The sequence below is a fragment of the Vipera berus genome (assembly GCF_964194415.1).
Source record: "Vipera berus genome assembly, chromosome: Z".
Classification (NCBI taxonomy): domain Eukaryota; kingdom Metazoa; phylum Chordata; class Lepidosauria; order Squamata; family Viperidae; genus Vipera; species Vipera berus.
In genome coordinates, this window is record NC_138205.1 from 105,006,686 (window position 1) to 105,023,168 (window position 16,483).

The window sequence follows — 16,483 nt, forward strand, 5'->3', positions numbered from 1 at the left end:
TAAATTCTTAAAGTTTTCTAGAATTTTTAACTTGAATGTTGCTCAAATTCAACCTTCTCTCACAGAGGGCTTTAACCAATCATGGGGTCAAGGATCCAGGGATAAGTGTATCCAAGGATACAATCAACATGGTAGAGGGCTGTGTCCAATAATAGGATCAATATGATACCAGCTTATTTCAAAAGCTGGAAGTCAGCTCATCTGGATTCTGAGTGACTTTGCCCACCAAATATGGCAACAAATTTTTTTACAGACTTTCACATGGTTTTGGTGAAGATCTTCACCAAGTCACCTTATAAAAGGTTGCTAGATAGCATTCAGTGATGCAATTGAGACAGCAAAATATTTATTTTTGCCTCTTAAATTGTCACTGTGTAGCTCAAGCTTGAACTCTTACCAATGTTGGGTCAGGCTTGATGCAAATCCTTCCCCAGCAGCATTCCAGGTATCTACCCCACATTATTTCCCTGAGGTCCTCATTTGCCAAGTAGCATATTTCAGACTAACAGATTATTAAAAATTATAAGCTTTCTTGAACTTCCATCAGAAGCATGGAATGGTTAACCCAGAGATTTTCCAGGATCGAGAGCACGTGCAGGTGTAACAAGGAATCCTGCAAGTTATCTCATGCGATTTGCAATAGACTGATCCTTCACTAAGGGTCGACTTAGTTTACCACTCCAGAGGAGGCCTCACTTCCAAACAGCGCCCCAGCCCCTTCCTTTTGTCCTACAGTAGCTCTCTAACCCCTTCCTTTTCTCCCCTAAGCAGCCAACTTAGAGCCTCTCTGCAGGCCTCTTCCCATGTCTTGTGGTTGTTCAGCTTCATGACGCGCTGTAGTGCGATCGCCCATTGGTCGGGCCTCGTCCTGGTTCTCCCTCGTGGGACTCACGGAGGGAGGAGCGGAACCGGCGTGGAGAGCGGAGCATGCGTAATTCTAAGGCAGTCCCCTTTCTGGCCACGTCTGCCGGGTTGTGTAGCTGCGGCGCAGCAGTAGCCACTGTTCTGGGTTAAACTCAGCCTTGGAGAGGGGATGCGGGAGAATCCTCGAGGCGCTCTGTGCTACGCGCGCCCCTGGATGGGGCTGCGTTGGCCGCAACTGCTAGCGCTTGGTTTGCTCGTACCACTCGCCTTCGCCTGGGAGACCGGCGACTTGGAGCTCTTCGACCTCGTGGAGGAAGTCCCGCAAAACTTCTATGCTTTCCTCGGCGTTGAGCAGGTGAAGAGAGAAGCGCGTCTGGGCCGTTCGTGGCTTTAGGCTGGGCCTTGGAAGTTGCTTCGAATCCCGGGGCGCATAGAGGCACCGCAGAGACCAAAGCGGGTTCTGGGGCTTTTTCGCGGGGACTTCTCTGCGGGACATGGCCTGCAATGTCTGGTATTAAACCACAGACTTGGGGTTTCTTGTGACAGAGAATGGGATTTTTAAAGTTGCTTTTTAACAGGCTCAACAATGTTTTCTATGGCTTTTCATAGCTAATGTGCTCTATCCTGAACACTACTGAAAGTGTTGCTGGCTTGAAGAAGGCCAGTGTTTAGTAGGTAGACGTCCTAGTTTTTCCTGTTTACACTGTATCCTTGATTTCTTGCTATTCAAACTTTCAGTGGTATCGCTGGTATTGCTAAATGCAGCATTATCCCTTTTTTCTTGGACACAGTGACCAAGTATAGGTAGTCCTCAACGTACGGCCACAATGAGCCCAATAGTTTTGTTGTTAAGTGAGTTTTGTCACATTTTGTGACCTTGCTACAGTTGTTAAGTGAATCACTGCAGTTGATAAGTTAGTAACCCGGTTAAGTGAATCTGGCTTCCCCATTGACTTTGCTCGTCAGAAGGTCGCAGAAGGTGATCAGATGACCTTTGGACACAGTAACTGTCATAAGTATGAACCAGTTGCCAAGCCTCTGAATTTTGATCACATGATCTTAGGAATACTGCAAAGGTCCTAACTCAGACATGCCGTTGCGTGATGTATCAAAGCTTTTTCCCCATTGCCAGCAATGGGGTGGGCGCGGTTTCATTGTGATGTGTCCAGCCCGCAGGGCTGCAGTTTGACAGCCCTGTCCTAACTGAAAAACACTCATAAGTCACTTTTTTCTTTTTTTCTTTTTTTTTTATTAAAAAGTTTTACAAATACATAAACATAAGACCCACCCCTCCCTCACCCCCACCCAATTTCCCCTCCCTCCCCCCCCCCCCCCGACTTCCCAGAGCGTAATACAGGGTATTAACCCTAACAATCTTAAACTATAATATGCTAACTAACTATAATAACACTTTAAGTCCTATCAAACTTTAACTCTCCTTAAAAATAACTAAATAATAATAAATCTTATAAATCTACTACTTATTCAAATGCTAAATGAAACTTTTTGGTCCCATATTTATTCTGAATAAAATCAATCCATCTTCTCCATTCCAAGATATATCTTTGTTGCGAATGATCTTTCAAATATGCTGAAATTTTTGCCATTTCTGCCAGGTTCGAAACTTTTAAAGTCCATTCTTCTATAGTAGGCAAATCCTCCTTCTTCCAATATTGCGCTACCAAAAGTCTTGCTGCCGTTATTAAATACAACATCAATTTAGTTTCTATAGTAGTACAGTCTATAGTAATACCCAGCAAAAATAATTGTGGAGAAAACTTTATCTTTTTCTTAGATATCTTCTGCATATTCCACCAAATTTTAATCCAAAAAGCTTTAACTTTTTTACAAGTCCACCATATAATACGTTGCATCATCACAACCACACCTCCAGCATTTAGGCTGATAATTTGGATACATACATGCCAATTTCTTAGGATCTAAATGCCATCTATAAAACATCTTACAAAAATTCTCTCTTAAATTTTGTGCCTGTGTAAATTTTACATTTCTGACCCAGATTGTTTCCCAAGTATCCATCGCTATAGGTTCTTGAATATTCTGGGCCCATTTTATCATACAATCTTTAACAAGTTCCATTTCTGAATCTAATTCTATTAATGCATTATATATCCTTCTTATATGTGCAGGACTTTGATCTCTAATTTGTTTAACCAAATTTTCATCTACTATGGAAATACCAATTTTCTGATCCTGTTTCCATCTAGCTTGTAACTGCCCATACTGAAACCAAGTTTGTACTATATTTTCTTCTTTTAAAATATTAAATGGCTTTAATTGCCATACATTTCTTTCCAATCTAAGAATTTCTTTATATGTAATCACATCATGCTTAAATCCCACATTTATATTTTCTATCGCATGTTTAGGTATTGCCCAAATTGGAATTTTAAAATTCAACTTATAACGATATTTTTTCCAAACTCATAACAGGGCATATCTTAATATATGTGTCTTAAAAACATTATCCACTTTTTTGTCATACAATAAATAAGCATGCCAACCATATAACAAATCATATCCTTCAATATTCAATAATCTCCCTTGTGTTAAGTTAAACCAATTACTAATTGATGATAATGCTGCAGCCTCGTAGTATAATTTAAAATTGGGCATTTTAAGACCACCTCTTTCACGTACATCTTGCATTATCTTAAGTTTAACTCTCAGTCTCTTCCCTGCCCAAATAAATTTATTAATACCTCTCTGCCATTCCTCCAAATTTGAGTCTTTTTTAAGTATAGGTATCATTTGAAACAAGAATAAGAATTTAGGTAAAACATTCATTTTCACAGCTGCAATTCTTCCCAATAAGGACAATTGTAATTTTTTCCAACTATCTAATTCTTTTTGTATTTTTGATCATAACAATTCATAATTATTTTTATATAATTTTGCATTTGAAGCTGAAAGATATACCCCCAAGTATTTGATCTTCTTAACTATTTCAAATCCCGTTAGTTTTCCTAAAACTTCCTTTTGTTCCTTGGTCATATTTTTAACCAATATTTTGGTTTTTTGCCTATTTACCTTAAATCCAGAAACTTGTCCATATTGTAAAATTATTTCCATTAAATCTGTAACCGATTGAGTTGGTTGACTTAATGTAATTACTAAGTCATCCGCAAACGTTTTCAATCTATAATCTTGATCTTTAATTTTAATTTCGTTTATTTTCTCTGAATCACGTATCTTGATCAACAATATTTCCAATGTTAAAACAAACAATGGCGACAGCGGACAACCCTGTCTTGTACCTTTTTCAATTTTACAAGCTTCTGTTAAACTGCCATTAATTATTATTTGAGCTGTTTGTTTTTGATATATTGCCCTAATAGGTTGTAAAAACTTATCACCAAACTCCATCTTCTCCAAAACTTTGAATAAAAATTGCCAATTCAATTGATCAAAGGCCTTTTCAGCATCCAAAAAGATCAGCGCTGCGGGGACTTGATTATTTCTTTCCAAAAATTCTAATAAATTTACAATATGTCTCACATTATTTTTCATTTGTCTACTACTTATAAATCCTGTTTGATCACTATGAATCATTTGCTGCATAACCTTCATTAATCTATTTGCTAAAATCTTTGCAAATATTTTATAATTATTTAAAAGCGATATAGGCCTATAATTTTTAAGTTGAACAAGATCTTGATCTTCCTTCGGAATCAAAGTTATAAATGCTGTTTTCCACGATGGAGGCACTTCTCCTCCAAATTGAATTGTTCTAAATAATTCTTTTCAAGGCTCCACCATTTCTGATTGTAAATTTTTCTAATAAATAGCTGATAAACCATCTGTACCGGATGCCTTACCCACTTTTAATTGTTTAATTGCTAAAATAATTTCCTCAGCAGTTAACAATTGATTCATCCCTTCCCGTTGCTCTTGTGTAAGTATTGGGATATTCACATCCTGTAAGTAACTATCCATAGTGAGTGGCTGTGCATATCGGCATATCGGGTTAACCAGACCATTCCACCTTTAACGATGGGGGGTGAGGTGTTACCCCCCGTTGATAGGGCTCGCAACTTGGGCGTCCTCCTTGACTCTCGGCTCAATTTTGAAGACCATATAGGAGCCGTGACCAGGGGGGCTTTTGCCCAGGTTCGCCTGGTGCGCCAGTTGCGACCCTACCTGGACCGAGATGCCCTACACACAGTCACTCATGTGCTCGTGACCTCCCATTTAGACTACCGCAACGCTCTCTACATGGGGCTGCCCTTGAGGACCACTCGGAGGCTTCAGCTGGTGCAGAATGCGGCCGCACGAGTTGTGATGGGGGTTTCCCGATACTCCCATGTAACACCTCTACTCCGCGAGCTGCATTGGCTTCCGGTTGCCCTCCGGGTGAGATTCAAGGTGCTGGTGATGACCTATAAAGCCCTAAATGGCTTGGGTCGGGGTTATTTGAGGGAACACCTGCTGCCAGCATCAAGTTCCCTTCGTCCAGTGCGCTCCCACAGGGAGGGTCTTCTCAGGGTGCCGCCGGTAAAAGATTGCCGGCGGGTAACACCCAGGGGGAGGGCCTTCTCTGTGGGTGCGTTTGCCCTCTGGAACCAGCTGCCCATGGAGCTTAGGACTGCCCCCGACCTCCGTTCATTCCGCCGGGACCTGAAGACCTGGCTCTTCGAGCTCTCTGGCCCAGGCTGAGAATTTTAATTTTAATTTTAATTGTGTTTTTTTTTTACTTTTTCAGGGACTGTTGTAATTATTTTTAATTGTTTTTAACTTTTGTATTTCTTGTTTTAAATACCCTGTAAACCGCCCTGAGTCCTTCGGGAAAGGGCGGTATATAAATCCAAATAAATAAATAAATAAATATCTAAACCTTGCTTTATATCCCTAGCATATAATTTAGAATAAAATTCAACAAAAGCTTTTTTAATAAGATTTTGCTGAAACACCTCTTTACCCTTATATTCTATCTTATCAATATTATGTGATCTTTGTTTTTTCCTTAATAAATAAGCTAACCACCTACCCGGCTTATTAGCATTATTAAAAGTATTATGTTTGGCATATCGTAAATTAGTTGCCACCTGATCTGCCATTTACATATCAAACTGTCCTCTTAGCAAGTTAATTACTTCTTTCAACCTCTTATCAGATGGGTTCAAAATAAGAACTTTCTCTTTCAACTTTATTTCCTCCTCTCTTTCTTTACGCTTATATTCCAATCTATATCTATGTTTATTATTCAAATGTATTAGCACTCCTCTCATATAAGCTTTACTTGCATCCCAAACCATTTTAATGGGAGTACCCTTATGCATATTCATAATAAAAAATTCTCGCATATGCTTTTTACATTCTACCACATTTTCTTCATATCTAAACTAGTTTTCATTTAATCTCCATGATCTTCTTTCCCCCATGCCCTTATCCAATTCCATCCAAAGTGGACTATGATCTGATAAAGTTCTTGGGCATATCTTAATCTTCTTAATCCTAGAAAAAAATCATTAGTAGTTAATATAAAATCAATCCTAGAAAAAGATTGATGTCTATCAGAAAAAAAAGTAAAATCTTTTTCTTCCAAATTTCGTTCTCTCCAGACATCTTGCAATTCCAAGTCATCTTTCAAATCAAAAAAAGATTTTGGCAATCTAGCATGGCTTGGAATATTTTTAAAAGAACCTTTTTTATCTTTCTGAGTATCCAACACTCCATTCCAATCTCCCATTAAAATACTCGATTTATAATCCCATTGAATTATTTTATTATGTAACAGTTTGTAAAATTCTCCTTGCTGTTGATTAGGTGCATATACTCCAATTACAAATATTTTCTTCCCTTCTATTAATAGTTCAATTATAATATATCTTCCTTGTTTATCTGCTTCAATTAAATTAGCTGTTAAGTCTTTCTTTACATAGATAACTACTCCATTTTTCTTCTCTGGAGCAGATGCAATAAATTGTATACCCAGTCTAGAGTTTATCAAATATTTTTGATCAGATGCGCAAATATGCGTTTCTTGCAAGCATATAACATCATTTTTAAATTGTTTCAAATACTGAAATACTTTCTTTCTCTTTTGTGGTGAATTTAATCCATTAACATTCCAGGTTAGGAACTTTGTCGCCATCTTTTGCGACTTGAAGCTTTCGGAGCGTTTCTTGCAGATCCATAAGCATCTGCCTCTTTGGCCTAGCTCCTCCCACTGCTTCACTAGAAGTAGATTCCTGACTTGTAGTTATAGAAGACTGTTACTGTTGTTGTTGTTCCTTACGTCTAGATGCAGCCCGTGTCACTCTTTGAATCTTAGATTCTTCTAATAAAACCTGAGGTTGCACAGTTTCCGAGATTTGCTGTACTTCTTGTACCTGTCGCTCTCCTTCTTCTTTTCCTCCTTTAACTTCTTCTTTCCCTCCTTTAACTTCTGAAGATGGCGGTGAACCTGCTTTCAATACATTAGAATAAAAATCACGTGCCTTCAGGACTGTATTAAGACGATATCTTACTCCAGCATAATTCACCACAATCCCCATTGGTATCTCCCATCTGAACTGAAGCTGTTATTTTTTTAATTCATCTGCCAGAACAAAATCTATCCTTTTTCTCAAAATTCTTGGGGGAATCTCTTTCAGAATCAAAACCTCTTGATTAGCCACTTTAAATCTATTATTGTAAAAAGCTTGAATGATCTCATTTCTGATCTTTCTCTTTGTAAAATACACAACCACATCTCTTGGCAGTTTCCTTTGCCTAGCAATCCAAGAATTATTCCCAAAATAGGTGCCAGAGCATCCACCAGCATCTCCTCCAGATTTTCCTGTGGATTCTCTTTTAAACCTCTTATCCTCAGGGCAAACTCCATGTCTCTATATTGTGTCATCACCACTTCATCATCAATTTTTTCCATTTTATTCTCAACTTCACACATTTTAGCCTCCAGCATCAGATTATTTTGTTTCACTTCTTCCACACGTTCATCCAGGCTCTCAATACAACCTGAGAGCCCCTGAAATGCCATCAAAATATCCTCCCGTATTTCCTTATTTTTTTCTTCAATAAGTTCTGCCACTTGCTCAGATATTTTTTCAGACTGAAGTTTTAAAGCATCTTTTAAAGAATCTTGTAAGTCTTTTAAAGTCACTGCAGGTGCAACAGCTGCGGCAGGTAACATCAAAGATTGAATTCCAGATTGCTGAACAGGCGATGCCCCCGGACTTTTAGAAACGGGAATTCTAGATGGTTTGGAAGCCATTTTAACACCTAATTAACTTTCGTTGCACACTTTCACTTTTCCGCCCCACTTGCTATTGTAGTTCAACTGTTAAATATCCCAGTCTTATAATCACTTTTAAACAGCTCCAAAGTTTGCATATTCCTCCTCAATATCCAAACAATCACTTTCACTTTGAGGAAGAAAAAAACAACCAGATGCTTTCAATTCTTGTTACAAAGAATTACTCAGGCGCCACCTTACCCTTCTTTTTTAAAACGATCGTTGAAACAGGAAAAAAGTTGAAGTTCCAGAGTTAAAGTCTTATCTTGCTGTTTATATTGCTCCTGCATCCGCTCCGCCTGCATCGATTACTCAAGATAACAAACAAATCCAGCAGGAGTGGATTCAGCGTCTTGTTCTGCTTAAAAGCAGAAAAGTCCTCCGATCTGGAGTATTTTCTGGGCTTCGGGGGAGCTCTCACCCTTCAAGCCCCAGAATAAACATTCTGGGGCTCTAGGGGAGCTCTACCCCTACCCAGAGTCTCCCCTTCCCCTCTTCGCCTGAGGGGAAGGGTTTTTAAGCCGCGGAACAGCTGATCGTCAGCTGCTCCGCAGCTTTAGCGAAATCAGAAGGCTGGCGGTCGATCCCGACTGTCCACGCCGCTGAAGCGCCACCCGGAAGTCCCCATAAGTCACTTTTTTCCAATGTTATTATTACTTTGAATGGTCACTAAATGAACTGTTGACTTCCTGTACTAGTTTTGCCACTTCTACGTACATGTTAAAGTGTACGTATTTCATGTATTATCCCACAATTTGATTTATACATCACTGGGGCTTATGCAGGTTACAGTGTATAATGAAGTACAAAAACATAGTCATATAAAACAAACATAAATAAGGTTGATATCCTTGTTCTTGAATGACTCTGCTCACTATTAACGGGGAGGGGAATAATATTAATTATATTACTAATTATATTAATATAGCTCTGTGCAGCAAGCTTGTTAGTGTCTTTATAATCTGCCCATCCACTGAGAACAATTTCAAAGGCTGTTCTCCAGAATTATCAAATGACCCTTGGACCTAATACCTTTCCTGTTATCCTGTTTTGTATCTATCTAGAACAGAGGTGCCCAACTTATGGGCCATAGCCCACTACTGGGCCGTGGCCTCTTGGCCCCTGGCTCGTATGAGTGGCTGGCTATGTGTGCGCGTTCACCCCCCCTTGTGCCGGTGCTAGCCAAGCTGTGAACCTTGTGCTGGTGCTAGCCAAGCCATGATCCTTGCGCCATCGCTAGCTGAGCCACAAGCCGTGAGCCTCGCGTCGGCACTAGCCAAGCTATGAGCCTTGCACTGGCACTAGCCGAGCCGTGAGCCAGTGCTAGCAGCCCCATTTGTGGAGTACGCATGCTCATGGCCCACACACACACACACAGCCACATTTGCATATGTGCACATGTGCGCATAAAGGTGCCTGCCCCTCCCTTTCCCCCTGGGCCACCAACCCAGAAAGGTTGGGGACCCTGATCTAGAATTTCTTGTTCACAGTTGCCTCCTCTTTTGAAGTCTTGATATTAGGTTTAATGATTTCTTCTGTTTTCATGCCTGGCTTTCATAGATAGTGGAATTGTTGCTGATTGGATATGGTTTCATTGATTTTATTTTTGATTTGATAGTCTGCTGCTGTTTTGTTTATCTTAACTATAGGTTACCATAGTCTGAAAACTGAATATAAATAAACACATAATAAATGTGAAAGCTTTGGACCTGACTAGTTGATGGTGAAACTGAAAGTTAAAAGATTAAGGATTAACTAAATAGTATTGAAGTTAGGGCTTAGTGCTCTGAAATAGATTTGTTATGTTGATATTTCTTAAAGAAGGAGATAGGAGAAACGTTCATCCAAACACAATGCCAGTTTGTGAAAACTGCCAGTTCTTAATGTCTAAATTAGGAGGGTTTTTTTTAGTGAATTTTATAGTTTGAAGTATTAGTATGAAACTGGAGTTCTTGACAGATAACCATTAAACTTAATCCAAAACTGAATTCAAATACAAATCAACCCTTATTCTCTTTCCTTTTCCTTTTTTTAAAAAAATGTTTTGTTGATTTTTAAGAATTACAGTCTTTAGTGCTTAGTAAACAACAGGTTGTCTGGATTCACATATTTGACATTAACTTTGTCAATATAAATCTGTTCAGTACTAGACAATCCAATATTTTTTCCCTGATCCTCCTTTCTTCCCCTTATTTTTTTCCATTTTCCCCTCATTACGCAGTTACAATTTTTGGTACTATTGATGTATACAAAGTTAAATATAAGCATCTTCACCATATTCTACTAATATTAAAATAATAATATCAATTCATAAATCAATATCCTGTTTTTCGTACTGTTGTTAAGGTTCAATTTCCTATCAGTATTTAAAATATCATCAGTTATGATTTTCTCAATAATAATTACATTTATATAGCTAAAAATTTTATTCATACCAATCCTCCTCTTAGGCTCAAGGTTGACTCAGCCTTCCATCCTTCCGAGGTAGGTAAACTGAGGACCCAGATTGTTGGGAGCAATAAGCTGACTTTGTAATAATGCCGCTTGGAGGGGGGCGAAAGCCCTAATAAGCAGGCATATACATAGAATGAAGGCTATTGCTAAGCACATTGGTTTGTGCTTAAATTGTAAGCCGCCCTGAGTCTTTGGAGAAGGGCGGGATATAAATGGGATTAAAATAAATAAAATTTTCATATTTCCCGTATCAAAAAAAAGAAAAATGCTATTTTAATTCTAAATCATAAATTTCGTTATAAAAGTCTAATTATATCTAAGAGTAATCTGTTCTTTTAATCTTATTCAAACAAGTATTTAAACGTATAATGCCCCCTCTAAAAAGGTCAGATCTTCCGTTTTTTAAATCTAATTCTCGTTTTCTTTCTTTGCCAAGTAGTTTTCCAAGCCAGGGCAATTAAATCGGCCAGGAATTTTGTTTGTAATTTTGTGAAAATTGCTTAGCACAAGGAAGACAATTTAGGTAGGATATTTTTGGGGGGAATTCCACCCATTTATATTCTTTAAGCAACTCCCAGTTTCTTTCTCCCCCACTTTCTCTTTTCATTCCCTGTCTCTCAGGTTGTGACATTTCCCCTAACAGCTCTATATTTCATTTTTTAAAATCTTCTACCTTACCATCAGGTGTATTTTGCAGACCTAAGGGGTAAAGGGTCTTTTGCATTTTCACTGTTATGGCTAAGTCTTGCAGTACTTTGTTTGTATATAGTTGTTTATCCCTTCTTTTATTTCTTCTGTCTCTAAACCCATTTTCTCTGCTTTGTCTTCTGATTTCTGGTTTATTTGTTCATACATCGTAGTTGTCTGGGAATTTTCTCCCCCCCCCATATATTTTATTGATTTTTTTAAACATAAATCACTTAATAGTTGGTAAACAGTGTGTTTGCTGGGTTTACATTTGTAAAGAAAAATCATTAACAAATGGTTTCTATAATCCACATAGTACATTCAGTTGATTTCCCCTTTTCCTCAAAATATCTTCTTTGCAAACCTTGAATTAATACACTTATTATTTTGATAAATAAGTTATATATATGATTTTTCCCAATATTCCTAGAAATAATGATCACATTAATATAATATTTCTTTTCTATCTAATCATTGTGGTTGCCTCATCTTATATCCTGTTACAGTCCTTATTTAAATTTGTTATTCCCATAAAATTCAAAGTATTCTTGCTGGTTAAGATCTTCTCAACAGTTAATTACATTTAAAGATTTAAATCCATTTTTCTCATATAAACCATCTCAACACTTTTACATTTCTTAAAGAATAGGTAAAAACAGTAAACAAAAGGAAAAGAGAGCAAGAGTAAAGAAACATAAAAAGTAAAATACTATAAATATATATTCCTCCTAAGATAATATATATTCATTCCCAAAATTTCTTATTCTTTTTAATCATAATTAAAAATATATTTAATCTTTAAATATTCCATTTACTGTATCTAGTCATCTAATCCTTTAACTCGTATTCAGAACATTTTTTTTCTTTTTTATACCTTAAATTCAAACATTTTTCATTATCTAAAACATTTCCTTCATCTTTCAACAGTATTATATTACTTATATCAAAAAATAAAATAAAAAGGAGTGGAAAAAAGCATACAGTATTATTTAAGGAAGATCCTTAGAATGACATATGTATTCAAAATCTTTTCTATTTCTTTAACCATATTCAAACAAATGTTTCTTTTTTAAATATTCTCTCTGGTAGATCCCATCATCTTATTTTCTTAATTTTCACTTTAATCTTTTTCCTTTGACCAGTATCTTTCTTGATCAATGTGTTTTGTTGAATCAAAAAGTTTTTCCATATATTCATGACTGTTGCTGAAGGTATAAAAAATAAATCAAATAAAGTTTTTATATGAGGCTTTTGCCTTTCCATGTTTCTTGAAAATCTTTTTCTTCTCTGTTTCTCTTATCACTTCCTTTCTCTGACGTTTTCAAGATCTCTACATTCCATTTTATCCAATCTGGTTTTTTTGTCCTGAGATTAAGGGATGAGTTGTTTTTTCCATTTCTTGTGATTTTTCCCCCCACTAGGATTAAATAATGTTTTCTTGCTTTGTTAAGTTCCATCTTTGACTCTCTATTTTCAGTTTTATGTTCACTTATTTGTTTTGTCTGCTCCTTCTCTGTTTTTGTTTCCTGGAAGTTTTTTGTTGTAGAGTTAACTTAAAAATAGAGTGATTTATATTTTCAAATTTATTTTGGATTTCTTTGTGATTTGAACTCATTGTTGTTTGAATTAATTGCAGTATACTACATATCTCCTCCTGAGAGGTATTTATGTTTTCTTGGTGTGTTCTGTCTACATGTCTCTGATCCATGATGGCCAAAAGTTGAAGTTTTCCTTGTTTTCTGCAAATAGCTTTAGAATCTCACTTAAATAGATATTTATAATCCAAACAGTTCAAAAAACTTTATTTCCTAAAGTTTATGATTCTCTTTGTCTGCAGCCCAGATTGTTGTCTTTTTTTGTCACAGCTGTTCTTTGTTATTAAAGCTTTGAAAGTCACAAACACAGATTAGCTTTTCCCAGGTTTTGGCAAGTTCTCTATGGAGAACATGACTGTGATAAACTTCATCCACCACTAGGTGTCAGCATCTATTTAGTTTTCAATATGAACAATGGTCTTTAAAATGAGAGTCTTAACCATTCAACAATTTTAAACTTATCCAAAATTAAGTTTTAGCTTTCAAGTTTATAAATTTATTTAACTACCATATATTTTGATCCTCCATGCAAATTTTAATTCACCGCTTCTGTTAGTATAAGGTTGGGGCAGAAGTCTCCCTCCTTCACTTTTGGAGGTATTTTGCTTCTTGGGGATCTTTTACAAGAAATTAAGTGTGGAATGGAAAAAGGAAAATCAGATTCCTCACCCAGTTTCAAGCACGCTGTTTACTTACTGTTGTGCTGGTTAGTTCTTTTGGACTTTGGTTGCAAGTAGCTTGGGCTGATCGGTGAAATACAGCCTTTCTCCTGTCAGGTTAGAAGGCTTTCCCCATGATGAACGGAACGACCGCCATCATTCTAGATTTGCTGGAGCACCCTTCTTTCTTTACCGCCTCTCTGGGGTGGCTTGGACTTATTAGGGTCTCCAGGCAGGATGAAAATTAGCCGTCGGGGTGCGGTAGTCTGCAAGCCCGTGACTACGCAGGACCAGAAGTCTTTGTTGTCTGGGGACTTTCTAGTTGTAGATTTAATTTGGAGATTTGCTCATTTATATTATTTAAATTGTTTTAGACTCATTATGTTTTTTATGGCCTTTTTGTATGCAACAATTGTTTGGTGAATTAGTTGTGGTATAGAGTATATTTCCTTCTGGAAAGTGTTTGTTTTTTCTTGAGACATCATTCCTGGAGATCCTCTAGTATCACCAATCTCAATAAGAGTAGATCAAAGTTTCATCTAGTTTTCTGGTCTTTATATGTCGTCTTTATAATCCAATAGGTCCCAGAGTATAGATTCAGTCCTGAAAACAATATTTTATAGTGAACCTTTGTCTCAGGTATCCAAAAATGTCAAAAGTGTTCAAAATGTTCAGCCACCATGAAAACAGCTCAAATGTCTCTTCCAGCTAGGCATAGTCCAAAGTCAAATTTTTCTTTCTCTCCCAATAGCTCTTGAGATTAAAAGTCCAAGATCAGTACGTATTTATAATCCAAGAAAGTTAGGTTGATAAGTAGACCAAAATATTTTCCTTTATTGCCAGCTGTTCTCCCAAGCTATGAGTCACCAAGCAGCCAGGAAGCAAGTTATAGTGCTATACACAAATCAATTACTAGATGTCATTCAAAGTCCATTTTCCACTCTTAGACAAAGGATTGATTTCTTATACTTCGCCTCAATATTTTTCTTTTTCAAAGAGAAAATCTTAACAGTTATCTCCGTTCTCAAATTTATCAAAACTGTAGCTTTATGTTACTTCCAGTTCAGTATTGCATGTTTCTGACTCCTATAAAATTAAAATGCCGCTTCTGTTCACATTTGGAGGTTTTTAGTTTTTTGGGAGCGTTTCCCAGGAAACTCAGTTGTAAAATAGTAAACAAAAGATCAATATTCTCACCCAGTTCCAAACATGCTGTTCACAATGTATTAATTGGTGCTTTTTCTTCTTCAGTTGTCAACAGCCAGTCTTTCCCCTGCCGGTTTGGAGGGCTTTCCTTGGATCAAATGGACCACCATCTCTCCATGATCAACAAGGCACCCTTCCTCTTCATCGCCTCTTTGGGGCGACTTTAGGCCCTTTTTAGGGCCCCCAGCATGGCAAAATCGACCATGGAAGGCAGAGCTCTGCCTTCCTGTGTCTGTTCTGCTGCGACACAAAACCAGAAGTCTCGACTTTGGTTTGCCAATGCTGCCATTATGGACGTCTGGAGGATGGCTCTCTTCCACGTCCAGTTTCGCATCGCTGGGGGGGTGTCCTAAAAGGGCCAAAGAGTCGCTCTGGAGGGGCGACCAGCAAGAAGAGGCTTTTGCAGAAATGCTGGGGAGCCGCAACCGTCCCGTTAGTGCCTGCATTTCCTTCAAACCGGCAGATGAAAGACCGGCCATAGCAACATGTCCAATTACTAGGCTGCAGACAGCCGAAGTCACACTTACACCAGGCAACATTAAAGCAGCATGGAAGAGACTGGGTAAGATTCCTCTCTTATACCCTAATCTTCTTCTTTCCACCTAAATGAGCTGCTAAGTACCATCCCTTCTGTAGAGAGGGAGGGGGGAGTTTAAGCCTCCCTTCAAATTAGTGGTGACCAAGCCTCCAGGGGTGTTTTTTTAAAAAAAAACTTGAAAAATTGATTTGGACCTCAATTAGAACATTATAATTTGTGGACTAAAAGCTTTGGACTACCTACTTCTTATTTCCTACTTTTATTTGAAAATCTGGCTCTTCTAAAATAGAAGAAATAAATTGGAAGGAGATTAACAGACAGTTCCTGAAAAGAAAAGAAAAGAACTTTCTAAGCACTTGGGGGACACTCAGTGGCTAAACCTGAAATTGCAATCTGACATTCTAAAAATAAGAATAACCTTGAATACCAGATGTGAGACTTCACCATTGAAGAAATACAAAAACAAATCTATGCTATCATGAAAACATCCTACCAAACTTATCAGTTCCTTTCTACAGCCGGTGATGAAATAAGAGCTTTTGGGGAAAAACTAGAAAGTGTCTTGGAGAAGCAAACTCAAATTGTGACTACAATTAATAATTTACTGGGACAGAACTTAACAGATGAAACTGAACAATCAAATACACTGACAGAAGAATTAATTACTCAACAAGCACAGACATTTGAGGAGCAAAATGAGAAACAAATGGAAGAAAAAATATACAGTCCAGGACAATTATATCAAGAGGTGAAGATAATGAGAAGATTTGGAGTTTTTATTAGACCTCCTAACCCTTCAAAAATGGAGATTGGAGGGTCACTTCAGTACGATACAATAATACAAGAATTATTTGATGACCCTGAAGCAAAGAAGCGAAAAATGATATGGCAAAGGAAAAAAACAAGAATAAGATTGAAGAAGATTGGACATATTTAAGAGGCTTGAAATGGAAAATACTTTCAGTACGATACAATAATACAAGAATTATTTGATGAAGCAAAGAAGCGAAAAATGATATGGCAAAGGAAAAAAACAAGAATAAGATAGAAGAAGATTGGACATACCGTATATACTTGAGTATAAGCCGAATTTTTCAGCCCACTTTTTGGGCTGAAAAATTCCACTTCGGCTTATACTCCAGTCAACAAAAAAACTTACCGAGGACTTGTGCGCGGCCGAGGCTTTGGTGCTTCCGGGATCGCGCGCACCTCTCCCAAGCCA

General features: G+C 37.5%; 1 protein-coding gene across 1 annotated transcript in view; it reads left to right on the forward strand.

Moving 5' to 3' along the window:
- The first annotated feature begins 963 nt into the window (after nt 1-963).
- The window catches only part of DNAJC1 (DnaJ heat shock protein family (Hsp40) member C1), a 154,280-nt gene continuing 138,760 nt past the window's right edge, over nt 964-16,483 (forward strand). The window contains exon 1 of the mRNA XM_081345215.1: nt 964-1,219. Within this exon, the coding sequence (XP_081201341.1) occupies nt 1,034-1,219 (186 nt within the window). The 5' untranslated portion in view covers nt 964-1,033. The remainder of the gene's footprint in view (nt 1,220-16,483) is intronic.